The sequence below is a fragment of the Streptopelia decaocto genome, assembly GCF_964273445.1.
Source record: "Streptopelia decaocto genome assembly, chromosome: 10".
Lineage (NCBI taxonomy): Eukaryota > Metazoa > Chordata > Aves > Columbiformes > Columbidae > Streptopelia > Streptopelia decaocto.
Window position 1 is genome coordinate 19,080,244 of NC_138665.1, and position 24,773 is coordinate 19,105,016.

At 45.8% G+C, this 24,773-nt stretch overlaps 1 protein-coding gene across 3 annotated transcripts in view; it reads right to left on the bottom strand.

Annotated features, from left to right (window-relative positions):
• CAPN6 (calpain 6) overlaps positions 1-24,773 on the bottom strand; it is a 56,749-nt gene that overhangs the window by 31,135 nt on the left and 841 nt on the right. The window contains exons 1-3 of one of the 3 annotated variants that reach the window (XM_082061702.1): positions 23,102-23,283; positions 13,492-13,577; positions 12,261-12,433 (exon numbers count right to left, since the gene is read on the bottom strand). In XM_082061702.1, the coding sequence (XP_081917828.1) occupies positions 12,261-12,425 (165 nt within the window). In that variant the 5' untranslated portion in view covers positions 12,426-12,433; positions 13,492-13,577; positions 23,102-23,283. Of the gene's footprint in view, positions 1-12,260; positions 12,434-13,491; positions 13,578-21,700; positions 21,749-23,101; positions 23,284-24,773 lie in introns of those variants that run through there. The other 2 variants (XM_082061704.1, XM_082061703.1) reach the window with 2 other exon arrangements.

The following is a 24,773-nucleotide window of genomic DNA, read 5'->3' on the forward strand; positions in this document are numbered from 1 at the left end:
TGTTTCACAGGCTCAAAATAAATCTTACCATGTCATTCTTACCATCATCACATTACCTCAGGACAAACAGAATCTGACTCTCTGAGAAACCAATTTTCACGTAATGACGATTGAAGCAACTAAATAAAACCTGACATTTTAAGCTCTCTAAAGAAACATTCAGAACCTTGGAATTGTACTGTTTATGTTCCAGAAGTGACACTGAGGTTGTTGAGCATTTTTTCTTTGGAAGAAACAACCGCAACAACATAAGAAAGCTTCCATGCAGCCTGAAGGAGGGAAATATAAACTGGACAATCTGCCAAGAGAGAAGATAACAAAATGCTGGCATCTGGAGAGCTGTCTGCTTGGCAAGCACGCATATCATTTACAAATGTTTGCTCATAATTATATCCCTGGAAGACTTGGGTGAATAATACCGTTGAGAAAGATGCCACTTTCAGAAGACTGCCTCTCGATCATATCTAAATAATGCAACGCTCCTTAAAGGGTGAGCGTATCGAAGGACATCACCACAAAAAAGGGGGAACCCAGGCCTCACGCTGCCTCGGTACCTGTGAGACAAGGAGGGGAAAGATGCAGCCGCATATTGGGACATCCAGTCCCTCCCAGCTCTTGGGCGAGCTCTCCGGAGGACGGAGGGCAGGAATGCTGGCAAGGTGCCACTCTGGGTTTTGTTTCCTATCATGACACGGGCAACACAGAAGGACACAACTAAGAACAAAGAATTTGCTTAAGTAACACCAGGAATGGGATTGAGCCATCCAGTTCACGTCATACAGGGTCCACTCAGTCACCAGACTGCCACGGAGAGGTTAGACACGGGGTACGTGCTGACGGCTGAAGGTTTGATCGTTCCTTGCTCATCTCGTTTGCTGGGTAAGCTCCATCTCGACAAGATTTTCCAGGCAAAATAAAAATAAAATCATGGAATTAATAAGAGTGAGCAACAGCTCTGTTGTGGGAACATTTTGGCAATTCAAGAAGAAACACATCACAGCTTCACTAGATGAAAACATAAAGGATAAAATATTCTGGGGGGGAACGGTTTATCCAGTCAGAAACTAAAATGGAAACATGCCAAACAATGTTTTCATGATGCCTCCCACACTCAGCCCACCAGGGGACTGGCAAGGTGATAAACCAGACCACAGCGAAAATCCCCAGGCTTGAAAGGGGCCAGGGTTTCACTCCAAAGACACGTTCCTGAGGTGCACCACCTTATATCACTGATGGTAATGAGAGTGAATCAAACTAAGTTCATAAATTCCTATGGTTTAAAAAAGGATGCTTTCTAAAATAACATCCCTAAGAGAATGAAACAGTATCTGTTTCAGTCCCAATAGCACTTCTTAAATTAAATACTCATCTCAAAAAGTGAGGACCTCCCTTCCCAAGTTCTGGAGCACCAAGTTCTCCCATGTTTTCATTTTTCGAAGTTCTTCACAGCCAGAAGCACAACCAAGGTCTCTTCAGGGCTAAGCAAGCCGCCAGTCAGGCCTCACGAGTCTGTTGCAGAAAGGTGAGGAGAAACACAAGAGCCCAGAACAAAGCAGAGTTCTTGTTCCTACTTCTGATGAACCTTCTTAAGCACAGAAACAGAGCCCATCTGAATTAAATACCATGAAGTTTTCTAGGCTTCTTATTATATTTAGAGCACGGCCAAGCCACAGCATACTTGACTCCCCAGTACACCTCAGCCTTGATTTGAACAACAGATTCTGGTCTAGGAAAACAGGACACAGAGGAAGGTCACACAGCTGTACATAGCCCTTCGAGACTTCAAGTCCAGCCACCGCCAGCAATAACTGCCGGGGTGGATTAAGGGAGTTAAGAGATCCCTACTTGTTTGCTTGGCGATGTGAGAAGAGTCCTCAGGGCACCGCACACAGTTCCGCTCGCTTCCTTGCTACGGGAACAAAACAATTGGGAAAGCAAGCTCTTAACAACACATCTGCGGCGGCCCTTCGCATTTGGTGATTGCCCTGTCCAATAACTTCTCCATGCTTCTTGGACCTGTCTTCTAGAAAAGCAGATGGCTGTTTCTGTCCCTCTGGAAAATTACTATTTTCCCATCACTCCTCTTAGAACACGCAAATACTGACTCACCTCAACAAGAAAATTTTGTTTTAAATCATACCCTTATAAAGCTAACACCACTCAAATTTTATAGCACAGGTTCTGGCTCTCTGGCTGCGTGCAGAACGGCACAGATTTGCTCTGGTGTGACAATGCAAGTCCAAGTCACTGCTCCATCCTTCTTCTCAATCCACCATTCTGCTTCCCAAGTCCCTGTCAGATGTCCATGTACACACATCCATGCACGTTCATCCATGAACACACGTCCATGCACGTTCGTCCATGAACACACGTCCATGCACGTTCGTCCATGAACACACGTCCATGCCTGCTTGCTCTGGGTGAGGACCTGTGAGCATGAAGCACTTGCAGTTATTAATAGTCATTGGGACCAGACACAAAACTTCTCAGTGCATAGGGGCTCTGGCACACACGGCCCTTCATATACGCTTCAGATTTACATTAGAAATCGGGTTGGTATTGTCACAGGTGAAAAGTGCTATTGCAAGTGAACCAAGATTTCAGGTTGCTGGGGGTTTATATTGGTGACATTTATACTCGTATATGAAATTTATATTGCTTCACCTTTAAAATTCTCTTTCTAGAAAAGTGCAATCAAATACAAAATATTTGCTGTTAACAGAATTCTTGCAGGGTCCAATGCACAGCAAACTTGCAGAGACAAGCCTGTTAATTATTACTTCAATGTTTTGGTGATACAAGTTCCTTTCAAATGATAACAAGCCAAATCTGTAGACAAAACCAACACACATTTTCCAAGCCAAAGCTCTGACAATAAACTCCAATGAGAGCACCTGCTGGCAGATGAGGCAGGACCTGCAGCAGGGCCCATCACACCCACTGTGATGGGATCAGCGTCACGCTGAACACGAACCGGCGCAGCGGCCTTGGCCCGGGCACTTGGCCCGGGGTAGTCTCCTATCCACGCTACTCCCCTTTTACTGCGATCAGCTTGAGGAGGGATATCTTGTGGCAGCTGTCTCTTCTACTCTGGCAATCAAGGCCCTTCCCTTCACTCTTCAGGAGCTGACTCCATAAAGGATTAGCTAACAAAAACAGACGAATGATAATGTTAATGCAAAACACAGGAGACTAAATTGTCCGCTCTTCAGTGTCTCCTTTGGAGTCTCCCTGTTTCCCCAGGCTGTTTTCAGATGTTGTGAGCTGTCAAACATATTTTACATGGCTAATGTAACAAAAATGCTCCTGTTGGTTTGTTCCTTTTCTAGCCAGCTGGGAAAACACAAAAACAAGTTCCTCCCAGTTATGAAACTCACCTCCCCCCCCAAAAAACCCACCTTGGCCATTTCTCGGCCAAGTAAAGGCAAAGCACTGCATGAAACAGCTGCCTGGAGCTCAGTGCCCTCATGTGCCAGGGCGCTGCTAAAGGGCAGCACGCCGGTTCTGGTCTTTCCTTCTGCTCTTAACTCACTTGGGCTCCCAGCTCCATCTGCCCAGTTTCTGGGGCAGCAGGACACAGCACACCCCACATACAGGAGCAACAGCATCTTGATGCAAGTCATGAACAATCTGAAAAGGATGATGCTCATTTGGTCTTGTAGCTCCTTCCTCCTCAGGGAAGCACCCTTTCCCCCAAACTCAAAGAAAATCACCATAATAAAAGCTAGAAACATACACACACACATGCTCTGATACTCTCACCACATCAGACCTATTTATTCTGCAAGGCAATTATGCTGATTGAGTCCTAAAAATAGGTTCCAAAACACAAGACTTGAAGAAAAGGGCTGGAAAAGCCCAGCATGACTCTCTTCAGAATATCTAGATCATCAGCTACACGGCCACAAACAGCATTAGTTCAGATGATTTGCTGGGCTTTAAAAGCATGGGAAATATTAGTCTCAATATACTGAAAACATCAAGGTGCTGCTCAGTGCTTTATAATGTTTGAAATTTCCATGGATTCACATGTACCTCTCATGCACCTCTGAGCGCTGCAGGGCAGAACCAAGTGGCAAACACCACCTGTGAACACCACGGCATTACGTTTCCCACTGCTTTTGAAAACGATCCAAACCAACAGCCAAATAAGATAACAAGAAAGCAGATTCCAAAACAAGCCGATCCAGAATTGCAGTCAAACAGCGAGGATAAGACTTGTTTTGACCTGGACTTAGAAGACACTGCCCTCCACTTTCAGACACCTTCTCCTAGTAGCCCAGTTCCACGGAGCCTTTGTAAAACCTACTGCTCCAGTCTGTGGATCACCAGCATGCAACAACGATAGCTGAGACATACGGAAGATTGTTAATTCCACTAAATCTACCCTCACTAAAAAAATAAAGCTCTCAAGGCAGAGTCTTTAGTCTCTCCAACAAAAAGAAATAAAAGTTCAGAAAGCAAGTGCCAGCACTAATTTTACCCTTAAAGAAACACACGGCATGATGGATTCCTGCCCACACCAGGACCTCAAATGCATGGCGGTTCATTGTTAGTATCACTAATGTTCACCCATCACCCCACCCCTTCTCCCCCAGCTTAAAATTAAATCTAACAGCCTGAAGACAATTCGGCTTAATTGCAACTGCAGCATCTTCCGCAGGATCCGCCTGCCAGTCCCTGCCATTTCAACGTGCAGTTGCCAGGGCAACGGTGTGAAGAGCACGCTTTTGTGTTGCCACATGCATCTTTGGGAGCTGAGCCAGCACCCCAGCTCCCGCAGCTGGGCTGGATTTAACGCCTTCGTCCCCAGGAGCAGCCTGTCCATCCTCACAGCCCTTGGCCAGCAGCTACTTCTCTGCAGATCGACGCCTGCATGAGAGAGACGGAGGATGCTGTAACGCTTTATCACGTGAAACGTTCAGCAGTGCTGGAGGAGGACATAGCTAATGACGAAAGAAAAGCTCATTTACCATCACTTAAAAATAACGTTCTTCTGGTGGTTTCCTGTCTACCTGTTGTTGTTATTGTTGTCTCCTCACCCACTCCCTCCATACTAACAGAAGGTTGCATATCTAGATGACTACACGGTCTTCTCTCTGCCTACACAATTCTAACTCAGAAAACATGATTAATGTGTACAGAACCCTTCCCATCAACCTCTCGGATTATCTCCCAGAGCAGACTGCTTCCCAGAGTTCAGCTCTTCATTTCTTTCCTATTTCTTTAAGATGAATGTTTTAAACTTAGGTCAGAGCCTACTTTGCCTACCTCTTTTGAGTCTGCAAGGCTTATGTTCTTCTATTAAAAAAAAGAGCTGTAATGCAACCCTTTCCTTTATATATGCTCACATGTATGTCTAGCAAATAAACATCTGGCTTAATTTTTTCCATAGCTGAGAACAAGCTGGAGCTCAAGATGACAAGCTAAACCTGCTTTTAATGGCAAGTAAAGCTATTCATAACAACGGCACTGCACTCGTGTGCAATCACCGCTAATTACAGCATACAACAGTGCTGTTAAATGATAAATACTGTAATCTAGGAAGCGCTATAATCCTCCAGGAGCCCCAACCAGCACCAGTGATGGAGCACAGTGTCTGAAATGTCACCCACTGAAGGTTACAGTCAGTACCTCAGACTCACTGGGTCTGCCTGTGCTGGACAATATCCATGGTGTTGTGATCTAGGATGTGATAGCCACAAAAGGCTTTCACAGTCCTTTTCTCCTTCAAACACGCTCCAGAGAGACACATCAAATAAGCTGCAAGACGCTGGTGTGTAGCCTACACAACCTACAACCTGAAACCACCGTAGTATTCCCATCAATGCCTCCAAATGTTTGAGGCACCTAAAGGGACTTGTGAGCTCCCCCAAAGCTCAGCAGAGGCTCACCACCACACTTTAACATACATTTCCTCACCTCTCAGATTCAGGCGCATTCCACATGTGCCAGTATTTCAAGTACAAATGCAAGTATCACAGCACACAGGGCTTTGCAACTTGTGTTCATCTGCACTTCAACAAGAGTCAATAGCCACCTACAACAGAGAAACGTGGACAGTTCTGGGCACAGAGACAGAGACAGAAACAAAACCCAAAACTTAGGCTGTTTCAGGACGTGTCAGCAGCCTTTGCAGAATAAGAATAATGAGATCCTTCAAAGCTTGAGGGGTGAGGAAAGAGGGTGGGAAGAGACCTCTATTCTGATTAAGCAAGAGCACCGGCATTGACCCATATTTTTAACTGGAAAGAAGAGGCTGAAAGAAGAAAAAAAGCACGTTCAGATTTGAAAAAGCAATCATTAAATCCAGAGCTCCAGAAAGGAGCTGGGGGTGTGGGGAGGGAATCTGGCAAACCAGGGCAGTGTCACTGTTCATGGGGGCTGTTACAATCAAACCCGCTTGTCACACAGAAGGCAGCAGCGTCACTACACTGTACTGCTAAGAATTCACAGCACTTTGTCATGCCAGTTTACGGTATTCCCCTTTAATCTCCATTCTCTGCCAGCTCTGCATTATCCCCAGGCCCCGTCCTGGCAGCTGTCCCAGGGTGCAATGAGCTGTCACTCCGCTCCGTGCCCCAAAACTGTTCTCACAGTGCACTGTCGGGCAACTGCACAAATCCAGACACAGTGCCAGGACACCCCCTCCGCAGTGCCTCTCCTGCACGCCTTACTGGCCTCTGACATGCAGTCCCAAATGTAAGCAGATGTCTCTGGTCTTGTTCACAGTCAAACTGGAAAATAGGGTTAGGCTGCAGCAATGCAGTTACAGAAGAGACAGAGGAATCAAATGATGGAGCTGTGCTTTATCTCAGGGGTGCTCATGCCTGACAGCCAAGTCTTTCACGACACTCATTTCACAAAAATTATGAGAACTAGGTTACTATTAAACATTCTGGAGGACTGCTTACTGTGACCACAAATCTGCCATTGAGAATATATAGGGAATAAAGAACATAAATGCAAAACATGTAAAGCTAACCCAGACTAAGTGCCCAGGCAGGGGTGCCCCAAGTCTCCTCTGCTCTCCAAAGGAGGGCAAAACCTTCTCAGACAGGTGTAGAGGTTTCCAAGGTTCAAATCAGCACTTGCAAATATGAAGATGTTTTAGCTCCTGAGACAACTGATCATTTCCCACCGGTTTGAAGCAAACAAAAGCTGGTGATGCCTCCAAGAAACATGTGCAGGCACGGAAGTCAGAGCTCCTGAGTTCTCTGGTACCTCGGTGTCTCACACTGCCCTGAATAAGTCACCAACCAACTCATCCCACACTCACAAGTTTGGGATCTGGGAACTTGCTCTGTTCGTTCCTATCGCTGTATCATTCCAGAACACGGTGCCTTATTTCCTGATCCTTCTCACTTGCATGGTCATAACCATCCCTGAAAGCATGAGAAAATTGGTGAAAAGAGTGGAGAATCGGGCCCATGGCATGCAGTGTTTCCAGGAACACGGGGCAGGCAGTGCAATGAGCGTGCAATTCGCCATCATTACTCAGGCATCAGACCTTTGGCACCAGCGAGTTAATGGGGATTTAATCAAACACAGGCCTGGGAGCAAGAGGGGTTTCTTGGGAAGCAGTTCAGCAGTATTGTCACACAGTGTCTTTCTGTACTGTCTTGCTGAAAAAGAACTAGTTCTGCTTTTCCAGGACATTAAGAGTACAACCATATCCCTTTCATAAGGAGAAGATGCAGACAAAAGTAGAAATATGTCTTCTAAAACAGGGGGTCAAGCAGGGAAACCAGTAAAGCACATAAGACTCTTGTTCTGTACGATCAGACTAGTATTTTCGTTTATGAATAACTCAAGAACGTCACTTATCTCTGAATCAAGCTTATCCACTCTTTTCCCACACGGATGCCTGCCCTGGTTGAGGGAACCACTGCTATTTGTTTAACGCTGACAAAGATGTCCTTGGGATTTAATACTTTTTGCAAGGTCAGCGCTCAGTGAAAAACCTGAGACAAACCCGGGGTTTAGTTAAAAATAAGACAGAAAAAAAAAATATATCCTTTCAGCGGAGTGACTGTCATTCCCAGATACTTACACCAGAGCTGCTCGCTGCTAAAAGCCGCTGTTGGCCAGGACCACCCCCCAGAGGCAGCGCTTGCCCTCAGGAGGGGGCTGACTGGGCCAGGTGGCCAGCAGAGCCAGCAGGGCAAGAGGATTCTCCTACCTCTCGGCAGGACACAGCTGCCCGCAGGCCCCCTTCAGTCTGGCACAGAGGATGGAAACTCCAGGGAAATCACAGGAAAAAAGCAGGATCGGCTCTGACACTAATATCAATGAGCAGAAAAAACATCCACCAATGCGGGGGATTCTTTCTTACTCTTTTTCTAACGAATCAGTAGGTTTTCCCCAAAGAAAATTTCAGGTGTTTTGCGTCTTACATTATTAATTTTCATCTAAATGGTGGGTGGCTAGTTCCATAAAGGAGAGTCCCTGAGCTCTGCATTCGGTTCTAAAGGCAATTCTTGAGAACGGCTGCATGGAATCAGCCATTTATAAATCCTTGCTCACGGACTGAGCCCTTCTGCCTGAGGACAGCTGTGACCAGCCCCTGCATGACTTCCCCCTCCACGGGCACAGACAGTGTCCCTCAGTGATTGTGAACAGAAGAGGGAAGGATGTACCTTGATTCTCATGTGATGCAAGGGCGCAGAAGCAGCGGGAGCACCTCCCTGTGCAGTGCCAGGTCCAAAGGAGGGAATAAGCTGTACCTCATAAAGACACATAACAGCAAGGGGGCTTCCTGCATGCTGAAGGGCTCTGAAAGATGCTGCACCTTTAAAATGGTTGTGCACAGGTCAGGTGTTTTACAGGTATCACAGTATCACAGTATGTTTGGGATTGGAAGGGACCTCAAAAGATCATCTAGTCCAATCCCCCTGCTGGAGCAGGAACGCCCAGGTGAGGTCGCACAGGAACATGTCCAGGCGGGTTTGAATGTCTCCAGGGAAGGAGACTCCACAACCTCCCTGGGCAGCCTGGGCCAGTGTCTGTCACCCTTACTAAGAAGAAATTTTTTCTCAAATTTAGGTGGAACCTCTTGTGTTCCAGCTTGATCCCATTACCCCTTGTCCTATCATTGTTTGCCAGGTAGACAGAGGAACTGAGATATTATCAGAGCCCAACATCTGGAAGCACCAGCAAAGCGGTTGCATTGTTGGCATCAACACCCAAATTCACCCTCTGGACTCCTGGCTGGCAGAGATCAGGCACATGTGGGGTATGATCCATCTCGGTCTGAAGCCAACGTCTCAGGTACGTCAGTGTGACACCCTATATACATCAACTCATCTCCACTGCCTGGGACAGGAGCTGGTGGTGGCTGCCCCACAGCAGCACTCATGGACATCTAACCCTTGGGCAAGGCGAGTCCTGCCCAAAGTGCCCATAAACAGCCTCGGTCTGGGCAACCAAAGGGCGGGCCAGGGCTGGCCATCCCCGCTGGGGCTGCAGAGGCGAGACAGGGAAATCACAGCCCGCAGGTTGACACCAGCCTCATCTGCCAGCAATGCTGTCAGAAATGTCACTCTGACAAAGAGGATGTCTTTCTATGAAATCAAGTCCAACACTTCCAGATGTTTTTACCAGAAGTGAAAAACGGTTTGGCATTTCTGTACTATTTTTACTTTTCATAAGCCATCACTGGTTTGGAGAGTGTCAAAAAGGAAGGTGATATCGAAACAATGCAAAATAAGGTCCCAGCTCATACTTAGGCAAATCTTGTAGCACATTCAAACTTCTCTTTTTCCTACTCAGAATAAAATACGGAATTTCAAAGTGCTACAGCCTGGCAATCCCATGTTTCAAACAGCTCTATCAGATACCCCAGGTGGGATATCCCTTGGAGTTCATTTCCCCCCCAGCACCTAAGCTCCTCTGTACAACCAGAACCCAGCAGCCTTGCCTGCCAACTGCACCCAGAGAAATCAAGACCCAGTACTGCACACGGGCAGCGTGTATTCCTCTTATTTGTTTGATCATCTTTCCATAACAACATTTCTCCTTGGAAAGTCACACCATCCTAGGGAGCCTGCACGGTAATTACACTGTGCCTTTTGTGTTCTCCAGTTTCTTAATACTGGGGTGCCAAAGAAGTAACTCTACCCTGTCTTTGTTCTCTTTCCCAAAGAGACTTTAAAAGTACAAAACAAGTAATTAATGTCAGATTGTTAATGACCTATCACTTCGAGTCTGACTGGAATGAGCAAACAGAACGGATTTAACATCGCAGGTGCAGATCCAAGGACAAAAACCAAGTGGAAAAAGCCCTTTATCCCTCCTCCTCTTTTCTCTCTCTCATGTGTACTCTTTTTCCATTAGGGCAGAATAAAACCCCTTGGACTATGCAGATACTCTTCCTAAGCATTTGCTCTGTCTGGCCAGCACCAACCACTCAGGGTAACTGAACAAAGCATGAGTGTATTTGTGAGCTGAAAATGAAATACCAGCTTTAACCTCTCAGAAAAGCTTTAGATTCACAGATCCCAAATGTCTTTGTTTGGGCACCAGCATCAGCAACTGCAGCAGCATCCCCCAGCTGCTCAGACAGCTACACAGGCTTTCTAAAGCCTAAAGCTGCTTGCTCGTACTACTGTCCAAGTACCAGCATCCAGACAGGCTACCCACTGTCTATGTAGGGGGCAGAAGGACTGGAACCAGGGTATCACCATTCAGTTCCTTCACATTCGAGATGCTGTGCCAACATCTGAGAGTGGTCAGGAGAAACAACTGTAATTTCTGGGTGAGCTGGTGAGGCAAGTGGCCCGCTCAGAGTCCATCTGAGCAGATGACAGTTCTGGCCTTTGCCTCATGCTCACATTGCAAGGCCATTTCCCTCCCCAAAAAAAGGAAACACTCTGGAAAGCCCATGACTCCAAAAGGACAGTTAAGCATTCAACCAGTTAACTTCTAGGACAATGTCATTCCATGTGGCAGAGAGGAGATAATCCACGAGCAGATGCCATGAACGAGATCCTCACCTCTGCCCTGCTGCACAGACACAAGGCCCTCTCCCCCAAGATGTCCTTACAGGCTCCCCATGAGAACAAAGGCAGTGTCCACCACCACCTCAGCATCGAATCCCTCTCCCACTCAAGAAAGGCAAGACTTGCCTACAACTGGAGTTCGTACCACTGATCACCACCCTGAATGAACACACACACAAACAGCCTGAAACCGCATCCTTGTCTAGAAGCACAAAGGCTTTCCCTGACCTCGCTGTGACTGGTTGACGAGGGCAGCAATTCCATTGGCGGCATTTAGAAATATCCAAGCATTTTTTTTTTTAGCGTAAGAAGACCGCTCTGCCAATGGTGCTTTGCTGTTTGCTGCCACAGAGATCGCTTGCTGGGCAGACTGTGGCTCTTCTCTTTCCTACTGTCTCCTCCAAGAAAAATTACAAATCATTTGTTTATACACATAAATGAGCTAGCCAGATATCTGAGACTGGAGAAAGTTCCACTTGCTGCTAAGATTTCCTTTCCTCATACATTCTAATAAGGCAAAAGTTACTCTGAAAACCTGAAGAGATCTATAATAATGAATGATAATCCTCCACTATTATTTGAGTTGTTCCCAGTATTCCAGACAGGAAGATGCTATCTATTCAGTTAATAAAATCTAATTTTCTATAGTGCTTTTTGCAAGGATAATATTTAACTTGAGAAAAACAACCAAACGAGACAAAACAATGCGGGGGTGGGCACCAGGTTGGCTAGCTAAGGGTTTATATTGCAGTTACTGTGTGTAGACACCAACCCCTCAGAAGTGACAGGTATTGAAGAGAAACTTCAATTAAGAACCTCACATCTTGGTGAAATGCTTCTGTCAACGCAGCAACCTAGACAGGTACATATTCATGACTAACCTGGGAAGGGAATAAATTATTTGTGAAACATACTCCTGTACTGACTGATCTGTTACTGGTATTCTTAATTAAATAGAGGACTGACTTAAACATCATTATGGCTGGAGTCACACTGCTGCTCGTTAATAGGGAGCCATTGACAGTAAAAAGCAGGATTAAGCTGCCCAGAACACTATCTTTTGGTCTTTTTACAGTAAGGCATGACTTTTGTTTCAGACACTAGCACAGCACAGAGGGGCTGCTGTCTGAATCACACAGTGATGGAAATGAACGGAAAAAGGAGAGAGAATATACTCACGTAACTGTGTTTTAGCACAGAGAATACAATAGGAGTGGAACAACACACACGGCACCTCCTCACAAGGAGAGCATCAATTACCTTTGGACGCTTCCATTCAACTTTCCTTGGTGGCGCTGACTGATAGAAAAGGGACTCGTCCGAGGCTGGAAACTCGGGGTCTTCGAAGAGCCGCCTCTGCTGGACACACTGCGCTTTCAGCTCGTGGTACTTCTGGTCTCTGAAGAGCTGCACTGATGAGGACATCTTTCTGTCTAGAGAAGATGGATATTGGCTTGTGCAAATTATGAAGGCTCTTTAAAGTCCACAGATGATACTACTCATTGGTCTTTAACATGCAAGCATACAACTTGTTCTAAACAAGATTAATTACTCATTTCTGTTAAAAAAACAACAAAAACACACAAACAATTATAAATTATATTAAGTAGTAGACTAGAAAACCACAAAACCCAAGAAGATATTAAATACTAGGATAGTAATTTTGGCTGAACAGAACTCTTATCAGTAAAGACATTAGAAAGCCCAGAGAAGGCACAAACCCAGCGTTTTGTTCTGTCCGATTGGAAAGGTGGCAGAATGGGACTTCGCTCTCAGTCTTAACTATGTGCGAAGGGCTGGACCATCTTTCTGTGCTACATTCTTCTTCTGGCCACTAAAGCTCTAATTAGCTACTCCAACTCTTATGCCTAAAGACAACCAAAACCAGATTTCTACAGTTGTCTGTCTTAAATTAAGTGACAACACTTTGGCTGATATTGTCTTTGAACTTTATGTTATATTTCAGGGAACTGAATTCCTAGAAGCAGCAAATATTCACAAATAATTGCTGAGAATTAAAAAAAAAAAAACACAACAAACAACAAACCCAAACTCACAACAACAAACTCAAACAATTTGCCTTCGTTCCCAGAATAATGACTATCTGACCTGGCAAGTTTACGGTCAAGCCACAGAGCTCAAAAGAATTTTGTAAGAACATTCTACGAATCAGAAATCCTCTAGAGAAATCATTCAGGATGGAATCATTGAATTACTTTTGTTGGAAGAGACCCTCAGGATCATCAAGTCCAACCATAACCTAACCCAACTCCAGCACTAAACCATGTCCCTAAGAACCTCAACTAAACACCTTTTAAACCCCTCCCGGGATGGTGACTCCAGCACTGCCCTGGGCAGCCTGTTCCAACGCCTGACAAGCCCTTCCATGAAGAGTTTTTTCCTAATATCCAGTCTAAGCCTAGTCTGAAGTCTGTGGCACATGAAGGGTGCTACCTCTGTTACAAGAAAGGGAGTGAATATCAGAACTTACTCTGTTTGGAACGTTCCAGTGCATCAACTCCTCTCCTCCTCCTTCGCGCTACAGGTTAGAGGTGTGTCTCCCCTTCCTTGAGTTATCTACAGCAATAAAGACAAACGCAGGTTTTCCTGATGTCAGATTGTGAGATTTAAACAACACGCATGCATGGGAGCGTGGCATCACATTGTCTAGCAGCCTCCTTGCTGTGCCCTCTTGCAGTGACCTCAGCTTGTGCTCCTTGAGCCACTTGGAGCTCAAATTGGATGAGATTCCACAAATTAGATACAAACTAAACCAAGATAGGCACAAGTCTTTCCAGGCACGCAAGTGAGCACAATGAGAGAAATACAGAAGGGTAATGAGGAGCACTTGGAAATGTCAAATTTACCATAGTCTTTGTTCTTGCAGGTGAAAGTACTGTGGCCAAAATAGTCCAGGGATGGTTTTAACACCCTCTTTCTCTCTCCTTCCCCTCACTCCTCTCCCCCTACCTACCCCAAAATAAATCTTATGGTCCTTCAAGGATGAGAAATGCTGCTCTAATGCCTTCACCCATGGGAATGAGGGCAGTATTCAGGATTGCTCTTGTTGCCTTTCCCGCATCCATTCCAAAGCCTCCTAAAGCTGCTCAGAGCAATCTACCCCATGTGTACACACCACCTGATTTCTACCAGCACAATCTTACACAGCAAAGTGATAGGAGGAAGAACCAGTTTATTCTTGAGACTTCAACCATCCAAATCTTCAGATGCCAGCCCATTCTCCACCCTTTCTCAGGGCAAAAATCCAGCAATATGTTTTGCATACATCAGGACTGTAATGACTTTAAGTCAAATCCTGATGCTGCTGGAATGGATGGAAAAATTCCTATGCCTTTAGCCAGACCAAGGCGCCCCCTTCCACAGAGTCCCTTAGACACTGTGTTATCCAGCTTCAACAAAACAAAACTACATTTAAATGAACTGTTCAATACAAAAATAGCTCACTGATATTATGCCATTTTTTGCAATTTCCTTTGTCTTAAGGGCTATTTTCTTCCTAATTATCTCCCTCAAAAACAAGTCACAAGCCATCTCACTGGGCAGATGGCCTCCCAAGACAATGCAAATAGCCTTGCTTCCCCCCCCACAAACCAGTTTTTCAAATCGAAGTGCAGAACAATTTGTCAATTATAAAAAGATAGCCCAGCAACAATTAAAGAAAAAAGTTTGGCTGATTTGGGTGGGATATAGATGGGATATAGATTACTTCATGACAACTGGCATTCTCGCTTGTTAAAAATCCCCCACAAGCTGACATTCTAAACCAAGCCTATTTGCAAGGTATGCTTGCTTTTCAAATAGCCCCCTGGTGATAAGGTTTCCAGCTGTCACTGCCTCATTCACAGAGATAAGTTTTAATGACCTCATTCCCCCACCCTTTGTCCCCTCCTATCTGCTGGACTGGAACTGGAGCCTGAGTCCTGCCAGGATTAACACCCCATGACACAACAGCAACGCACGGGACGCGGCCACAAAGCACAGCCCAGGGGACACCGAGCTCTGGAGCTCAACCCAGGGCCCATCACCATCTGCTGAACCAGCAGGAACCCAGTTACACTGGAACCCAAAACCGCTCTTTTTTCCTCGACCTGAAGGCCTATAATCAAAACACGATTGCATCCTATATTCTGTTGGAAATTTTTCAGACTGCTCATGATGTACAACTTATCATTTATTTTCTCCATTTTAGAGGTTTGAATTGTTCTAAATAAATCCACTCCTTTGTAATTAAATAATTACATCTTAATTTAAAATGCATTATTTATTTATGTCTATGAACTATTATTTTCTGGGTTTGGAAGATGAACTTTGGAGCCAAGTTCTTCTCTTCTTTCTTGGCTTCAGGCAGAACACAGCCCTGTATGTTCAGCTTTTAATTCTGAAAAGGTTGTCATCCTCCTCTAACAAGTTCTATCCATGAAGATCTGCAGTTACTTTCTTCGGAAGAATGAGTAAATTGCACACCTGTAATTCTTGTTCTGTGGAGAAACCATTAAATACAGATCTTCCCTTATCTTCTCACTCTTTTACGATGGTCTTTCTTATCAATTTATTAGGAAGACATTTGTACATCTAGAAATGCTCTTTGGCTTAGATTTATCATGAGTCTTCCACTGTGATAGGTACTTCATGCTCTCAGCAGAATCTTTAAAACCTTTTTTGAATGGTCTCTTTTGAAGAGTGCTCTGTCACCTGTGTTAGATCATGAACACCCAAGAGCTGTATTTAATTCTACTTTTGTACAGTGAACACTTCAGGTGAGTATTTAATACGCCTTCATATATAAAGAGCGGTTTGAGCCATAATTTTTTTATGCCAATGTGAACCTCAGCTAATGATTCACTTGTACCCCTATTCCATACGCTAACTCGCCTCATAGAAGCCTCTTTTTCTTGTTGGAAAGTCCACAGTAAAGAATGCAAATGCAGTTTCTATACAATAGCTTAATGATTTGAGCGCTGAGGATGGGGGACCACAGCCAAGCCCCTGCACTGCTGGGGTTCACCCAGCAGGACACGGCCTAACCCGTCACAACAACAGGCACCTGCCTCCCACTCCAAGGTTTATTTTTGAAGCCAGTTTTTGGCTCTCAGTTGAACATTGAAGCTCCCAAACTACGAGCCAGCCCTTCCTCCTTTCCGGAGCCCCCGGTGCACAGCAGCGCTCTGCCCCAGCAGGCTCAGCGCTGGCTGGGCTGACAACGCACGGCCATGCAGAGGAGGCACCAAGCACGGCTTGGCAGCCGCTCTGCCACGTGAGACGGAGCGAGGGCTGAGAACCACGCTCCTAAAAATACCGTCCTGCAGTTCGGAGACCCTGTGCTGCTCTGCAGAGAGAGGGACCGCTCCAGGAGAGGGACGGAAGAGAGAGGAAGGGGGGGAAAAGCCTGAAGAGCTCTACAGGTCAGCCATTCTTCTAGTTTTGGTTTATCTCCCTGACCACATACAATTAGAATTTTGCCTTGTATCTTTTCCAGCCTCTGGGCTGAGCTCCCAGGGCAGCACAACAGCTCCACAGCCAGCCCAAGCACCACAGCAATGCCCCTTGACACCAGCAGGAGCACAGGAGGCCCCACATCTCTCAGCTTTCAACCACCGAGCTTTAATGTCTTCCTCTGACCCTCTCTTTTTCCAGCAATATTCCTATTTTGATCAGAAAAAGGATTTCAGCAGAACAAGGAAGCCAAACCAGTGCAGGTCCCCTTTTGAATGGGGCTCTACTCACAGAGTCCCCTCCTCAGCCTGACAACAGAAGCATTTCATTTTTACTTACAGTTAATACTCACAGACGCTTCCCCCTGTCGTAACCAGCAAGAGTACAGCTAAATCACACTCAGCACAGTGGCAAATACCAGCTCCTGGTGTTATTTGCAGCCTTAAATTAAAGGGACATTCACTTGAAATCCAGTTCTTCAGAACTGGATTCAGAAAAGTATTAAGGTGAGCTTCAAGTATTATTTCCAGTAGTATTTCTTTTCACTCACATTTTCCTGTTTTAACCTTTCTCTTCCCCAGCTGCTACGCAGAAGATTCACAACAAACAAGACCGACCAACTGTCCAGTCAGGCGTGTGAGGGAAACTTACACCCTCGCTACTATTAAATACGCAAAGTAAGTACATGAAAACTAACAGAAGTCATCTCTTCTTAAACCATTTTTATTACTCTGGGTAACTAAGCAACACGCAGGGTAAAAGAAGTCAGAGAGAGAAGTTATTGCAGCTGTTAACCAAGCGCTCGCATGCCAAAGCAATCCTCCCTCCGCATTCCCGCAGGAGGAGCACGGCACAGAGCTGGGCTCGCCTTAACAAAAACCAGCACTTGCAATCCCAAAGGCGAACGCTGCCAAGCAGCTGCAGGGAACCCTCTGTTCTAGATCAAACTCCTCAAGGCAGAGGCTTGGCACGCTCTAACACATGGATTTGATCACACACCCCACTTTTCTGTTCCAGTTGCAGGACTTAAAAGAATTTTTCCATGTGCAGCACCAGGACTAAAAGGCAAAGTGCATTTCTAGCCAGTATTTAGCACCGTGGTTGAACACAGCGTTGAACATGAAGCTGCTTCTTCCAGAAAGCAGATTCTGAAATCAAACTGTCCAAGCTCAGGCACATCCAGCCTTGGGACAACATTGCTGCTGCTGCAGCGTGTGCTGTGCTCTGAGGCAGCATCCCGCTCCTAAGATTGTTATCCATCCGCAGATACCAAGCTTGCTTTTGTTTCATGTGAACTGTAGCCTTACCAATAATAACAACCAACACCTGGTTCTTGGGTTTCTCGTGTGTAACTGCAGCTGTGTGCCTGTCTTGTCAATGCACAAAATCTCCCAGCTCTAGACTCTGTTCTTTCAATACTGACTTCTCACCAAACCTCACAGCCGCTGTTTAGATTGTGACAGCAAAACAGAGACTTGAGTATTTAACTGTTTGCAGAGGTAGTTTAGCATTTTCCTAAACATCTCTTTCTCCAAACTTGCAGCTTGCTTCGGAGCAATCAAATCACTGAGAGCTTCCAAAACAGTGGCCCTGCAGCCAAAAGCTTTAAATTACTCTGAACTGGTTTTCTGTAAAACTAATTAAAGGCACTTCCAGGGCTCCAGCTGGAAAAGGTTATTGCCTTCTCTTCCTGTGCAGAATGATTACAGGTCCTTACAAAGCAGTGACTTTGCAAATTTGTATTAAGAGCGCAGGAGAATTTTAAGCAGCTGAAAAGCTTCCACTTCATGTATGCAGTGGTTTTGTGATCCTGGCTGTTCCACTGCTGCTAACGGATCAGAAGCATCACTGCCCATAACACAGAATGTCGCTACTGGAGAAACTTACTCATTCCAATTCTTTTAAACAGTTCAACAGATTAACTGCACTGGGAGTCTTTATGCTGGATTGGGTGTCCCCTTTTCTTCTGCATAAGCTGATATAAAAGTATAAAGTCAGCACTAAATCTGTATTGTGTGGAAATGCAATTGTGTTAGTAAGAGTGTATTCAATTTGGATGAAATTTGCTGCACAGGATAATTTAATACTACCAGTCCAGTATAAATGACCATGCTCGCAGGGCTCCTGAGTTGTTTTGGGCAGCAATACTCTCTCTGCTGGGATGAAACACCAAGTTTTATTGTGTGCTCTGGGGTACCATGATTGCACAGCATTAGCTCTTCTCTCATCCAGCTTTTGGATTTTTCAACAAAATAATGTTAATTGAACTATTTTATGGCCTCTCTAGGCATATAGGCATATATATAGGCATATAAAGGTTTCTCTGTCCTAGCTCAGCTCAAGAATTGGCTAAGGGAAGGAGACATGAGCATTTCTCTGCTCATAGCAACAGGAAAGTGCCAACATTGTTCTGCTGTGCAGTTTTGCCATACTTAGCATTAACATTGAGGGAGGAAAACTCACATATTTTTGTCTCAGAATATCTGCCCATATCCTGTCACTTCTGAGCAGAAATGCTGGGGAGACTAACTGGACACCAGGACCAGGACTGGCCACAGTCTGTTTGTTTTCATGGACAGCATCAAGGATTGGCAGAAGCACCTGCCTACAAACCAAAGCTTTACTATAAAAAAGTTAGTCACAACACTTGTATTGCAACATCATGGTGCTTAACCAGGCTTTTCTGTCAGTCTCATAGGGACAGAGAGACTTTCCGTAGAACTTGAGCTGGGAGCCAGAATGCAGTTTGTACTACAAAACCTGCCCCCAAGCAAGACAGCTCAGGAGGGGGGTGAGTTCAAGACCAAACCTGCCGTTCCCTTTGCCCAGGAGCCTCACCAGGAACCCTGCCATTGATTTTCAGAGTTGGTTCCCTCTCCCACGTCTCTTCTAGTCAGTCGCCAGTGAGGTAAAATGCAAATCCTTCGGGAAGGGAGTGCTGGAGTTGGGGCGCCCGCCCTGCCAGCGCTCTGCAGCGCTTTGGGGTGGGAGGTGCTGGTCAACCCCGTCCCACGGCACAAAGCGCAGCTGCTCCAGCATTCGGGGCACCAACCAGGGCTGGGGCTGGACAGGTGGGACAAACACCTGACAGCGGCTGCGCCCAAGGGGGAAGGACTCCGCCTGGCAGAAGGAGGCTGCATTTGTAGGGCTGACGGTCGGGGGCCGTGTGTGATCTTTTCAGCTTGAAAATGGAGCAAAATCAACACGAGTGTGTGCACGGGATTACCATGATTTCATGGTCAGAACCGATCAAAGCCTTGGCAGGACACACTCAGAGAGGGTAAATCCTGACTTTAGTCTCTCTCTCTCCTCCTTGCCATTTCTCTGAGAGTTCATCCCAGTGTAGCTGCTTGTGATTTAGTTCTTAACTGTTTTCTCTCTCCCCCTAGGCAGAGGCAAAAGGTTTAAAGGGAATAGAATCAGCAGCAGAGTTTTGCCTCCAACTGATTGGCTTCCAGGTGAAACCTTCAATGGTTAAAATGCTTAAAGATCATTGCAAGCAGAGACAGAACCCCAGGGCTCCTTGCCTTCAGTCCAGCTGACCACTTTAGAATGAACCAGTTCATTGCATGCTGTGGCAGGACGGGCTGGGTGACAAGGCTGGTCCCCCAAGAGAGCCCAGCGGCCCAACTCCACTCACACCAAGCAGAGAATTACTCCTCCATAAGTGCTCTCAGGCACATGCTGCCCCACTGCCTTCACCCAAACTAGAAAAGTGGGGTCTTCTGCAACTGTGTTTTGTGTGGCTCTTGGTTCTGGCCACATAAAACAAGCAAATTGCTGGAAGATATCTTGTACCAAGGCCCTAAGGGGCTCAACTCCCTTGGCAGCTGCAGCTGGAAATCCACAGAGCATCTCTGTTGTACTGAGCACGTACTAGGGGCACACAAAGTCCACAAGCTATAGAATTATGTGGCACTCAGTTTAGGCATTAAGCAATAGCTCGAGTCATGTTTTTTAGACTACATCTTAGCCTTAAGGCTTGACGTTTTGCCTCCATCCCCACTGCAGATGCTGAAGCCCCTTGCCAGACCTCAGCCAGCGTTCAGCAATTCACAATCTCCACATGCCTGGACCTGGGGGGTCTCCGACTCCTCCAGCAGCCGGGGTGACCGCACAAGAATGAACATACAGCACTACGGGTCAATATGGGCACATCTGCGTGCACTTGACATGCAAGATTAAACTGCAATTGCCACTTGCTCTTCTTACACTGCCACTTTGTTTCTTCAGTGAAAGGAGTCCTGTCTCAGGCTGTGTATATTGCATGGGATCCAATCTGAGTACAGCTTGATCCTTTAACTAAATTAATATAACACCTCTGGTTTAGGTAAGGACCCAAAGTGGCTCTGGGACATGTTTTCAAGGGTATGGAGGCAGACAGGGTTTTCCAAAGTGCACAGGTGTCTGCGTACCTGACCTTCTGTGGCTTCCCCTACAGCCTCAAGAGCAGAGAAATTTGCAGCTAACTAGAGAGAGGTACAATTCCAGTTCTGAAGAATAATAATTTAAAAAGTAATTTAGCATTGTACATGCCAATTGTTACAATTAACATCAATCCAAGTCACGAGATATATAACAAGCTCTAAAGAAAACGCTAACAGCAATGTCAGTTGATTCCTTCAAGCCAAGCTTTTATGCTGAAACCACCGGAAAACTTTCTTCAAAAGCCCAGTATCACTCCATTCTGCCTTCTCATAAAAGTTAATTTAAAAAAAAAAAAAGACAATGACCGCTAATTAATGGGTAACTCCCTACCAGGTCAATCCATTATTTTATGTATCCATTTATCAATTATTTTAGACACAGTACAAAAAATCTCACCTTCACAGGAACAACAACAACAAAAGTAAAATACCCACTCAAATTTCACAGTGAAAGAATCTACAGAGAGCACTGACAGTACTTTTAAAGATCAGAGACAGTATGGAGAATGAAATTATACGAATGCCGAGATCAAGTCACACTGTATCAGTCTGGCCCCTTACTCAGTATAACTGTTAACAATGCCAGCAGAAAGAAGGCTTAATTGCTTTTGCAATAAATCACAATGAGCACTTGGCTCAGAGTTCGCACACAGTCAAGATGCGACTTTCCGAAAGAAATGTACATCACTGCAGCACACAAAAGCAATTTCTCACTGTGCTGGCTATAGCGCTCGTTACTAGTAACACAGAGAGTTTCCATGCCGGTGGCAAAGGTGCAAATGAAGCAAATCTCAGTTTCCAGGGTACCTCTGCACTCACCTGGCCCAGGTCTGTCCCAGCTCTTGGCACATCAACTCCGAACAACTCCTGAGAACAAACATCCCCCGGCTTCTTAACCTGAAACTCTCTGGACTGTACCAAGATCACATCACCCGGGGGGTGTGTTTTGGGATGACCCTTCCAGTGGTGAGTCCCAGGGACACCAGGAAACCTCCCAAACTGACCCAAAACGCAGAGCCTTGTTTATTCCCCGTAAACTGTTTGTTAGCTGCGGTGGTGGCTGTAACTGTGAATGAACTTTTAAAGGAGATGAGGCGAGGCTGTTTGGCCAGAGTTGCAGGGTTTTTTTTCTATGGAAAACAGGGCAGATTAATGCGCACCATGAAAAAAATAAATCATATTCCTTATTAGGCTGCACGCTGTTCCTCACTTGCATAAAGCCAGTGTCAATGCCTCTGCCTCAGCGCGTCCCTTCCGATAACAGCCCGACCAGGGCCATTACAAAATTCCATTTGTACCAGTAGTTTTAAATATTCTCCCCAATTTGCTTCCTCCGTTTAGTCCTCCTTATTTTAGCATAACTGGTCTAAGTTTACACATAGGTCCATTCCTTCTCCCAAACCCTACTATTCAGCAAACCTCCTATTCGCCCAAAGGAGTTTGGATCTCGAGGGGTGAGTTACACACAGAAAGCACTCTGAAGATTAAGTGTTAAGTAGTACCATAAATTTCTGTACTGCAGGGTTCGCTGCAGGGCTGTTTGCTCTCCTACGAAGCACTTGCCCAACTTCCTTTCAAAGGCATGCTGAAATTTGGACAGAAAGCCCCTGGAAACTGCCACTACAGTTTTAGTATTTAATGAGTAAAAAAGCCCTACAAACTAAAGCCATGTGTTTTCAATTCATGATTGAGGAAATAGACCAGAATTTAAGTCATAATAAAAAGCTGACGTCCACCTATATACACCACGCACACCGCGATTCATTTGCACAGCTGAGGGAAGAACGTGAAAAATTCCACGTGAACACAACAAAAATTCTACTTTTTGCAAGCTGATAATAAATATTCACAGTTTATATAGATGTGTTCTCACGGTAGCTGCCTTTCATCCAACATGCAACACAACCATGAGAACTTTTTCATGTGAGTATTAAATCTGGTGGCGTAATTGTGTGCAATTTGTCTGGGCTGAGGAGGAGCTTTTGCTGGAAGTCTTGCCAGAAATAGGAATTCCTTTAGATGGGCAGCAAGATGAGCCATGCAGGCAACAACAAACCAAGGGCAGCAGACAGCTCTGGTGTCTCTACAGAACCATGGCAGAAAATGCTTGTAATTCAGTGGGCTCTGCCAAGGCATCCAAAGAGACACGCTCGCATGTACTGCTGTGGCATGGAAAGAGGTCTCACTTACTGTGGACAGTTTAACCTTTCAACAACGTACCTGAAATCCTTGGATGTTCCCAGCAGCCTTCAGCCTCCTTCTTGGATGTTTCCTGAGAATCACCATCATCACATGCTCCTCGAGGCTGGTTTACATCCATGAGCGCGCTGCATGTCCAGGTGTCCCGATCTCCCTGTTGCTGTCTTGCACAGCCTGCTAACACCCCCAAAGCACTGACCACTCTCCTCTGCTCTAGACTTACTGCTTTCCAAACCTGACTCATGCCTGCACCCTCGGCAGAGCCCAGAGCCAGCCCTTTGTGTAACAACACAGCACAGGCAATCAACTGAACTAGCTCATTCACAAGGCCATGGTGCCCACACACCTGTACACTGAGCACCAGCTCTGCCCCCATGCCCAAAACCCATCTGTACCTCCATAAATACATGTTCTCCCCTAAAAGGGAACATCCTGCCATCTGCACAACCCTGCATCCACAAGCAACTCTGACACCCTTCAGTCCTTGAGTCACGACACAGGAACCCCCACCCCCCTGCAGCACACGGTCTAATCAGTGCTGTGCCAGCTGTGCCTAATGCAGAATCACCCACAGCTGCAGAGAGGACACAACCTGCTACAACCTGCGACACAGCTGCCAGAGATTGCAGGGGCTGCTTTGGCCCAGGCGGTGTCCTCTGGCTCTGCCTTCCTGGGTGCCAGCAGCAGGTCTGATGGCAGGACACGCAGAACAGCTACGGGCTTACCAGGGCAATGGGCAGCGCTTCTGAAAGTTATTGAAATGGTTAAGAGGTGTCCCAAATAAGGATGCCAGTGGGTATCACCATTTAATTGTGGTTACTAGAATAAATAAACTGTAGTGATCAAACAAGAAGCTGTTCCTTTGAGAGCAACTTGGTGCTTCATGCCAAGCAGTAAAAGGGCACATTTCCCATTTGCATCTGGCCCAGCTCTGCTGGGGTTGCCGTATCTCCGAGGTCTGAACAAGGCAAACACCAGCAAGATCCTAAAAAGCCTGAACAACACCCAAAGCTGGTGGTAGCAGACAAATTTGAACAGGCTGTGGTCCAAAGCCACCCCATTTTCTTTATTATCTGCCACATCCTGCTATCCAGAACCAAGCACTGTTCCTCTCTTCTCACCCAACCCTGATCCAGGAGACTGGCTCTTATGGAAACGCTTTCTTCACAAAGAAGGGTGCAATAGCAGGCTCTTCTTCATGCCAAAGGGCTTCTTGGTTTCACAGTTCAGTCCACATTGCTCTGCAGCAATAGCTGTTCTCCTGCCTGTCAGAAGAGCTATTAATGTGAGGTGTTAAGGTGGCTTTGCCCCACTCATGACTGTTCATCACAGAAGCCTGCAACCTGTCTGTCACCTTGCAAACACACTCCACTGTCAGGTTCTCATGTCCCACCAGAGCTACATTCATCTATTATTCACTTAATTGCATGGGGCAATTTATTAATAAAACACTGGGTGGTTTCCAGCAGAGATTCTACTTAAATCCTACATGTTTTCTCTTTCGAATTTAAGCAGTTTCATACAGAGAGGAGCCCAAGAGGCAGAATCTGAAAACTAACTGAGATTCAGAAAAACCTTTCGGAGAACCGGGTCTGGCGCTGCTCAGCAACAGCATTTTGAACCCGGATCACTCATCCCTTGCCTCTTGGGATCCTGATAATAGGTTCCTTCCTACTTTCTCCCACAGCATAAA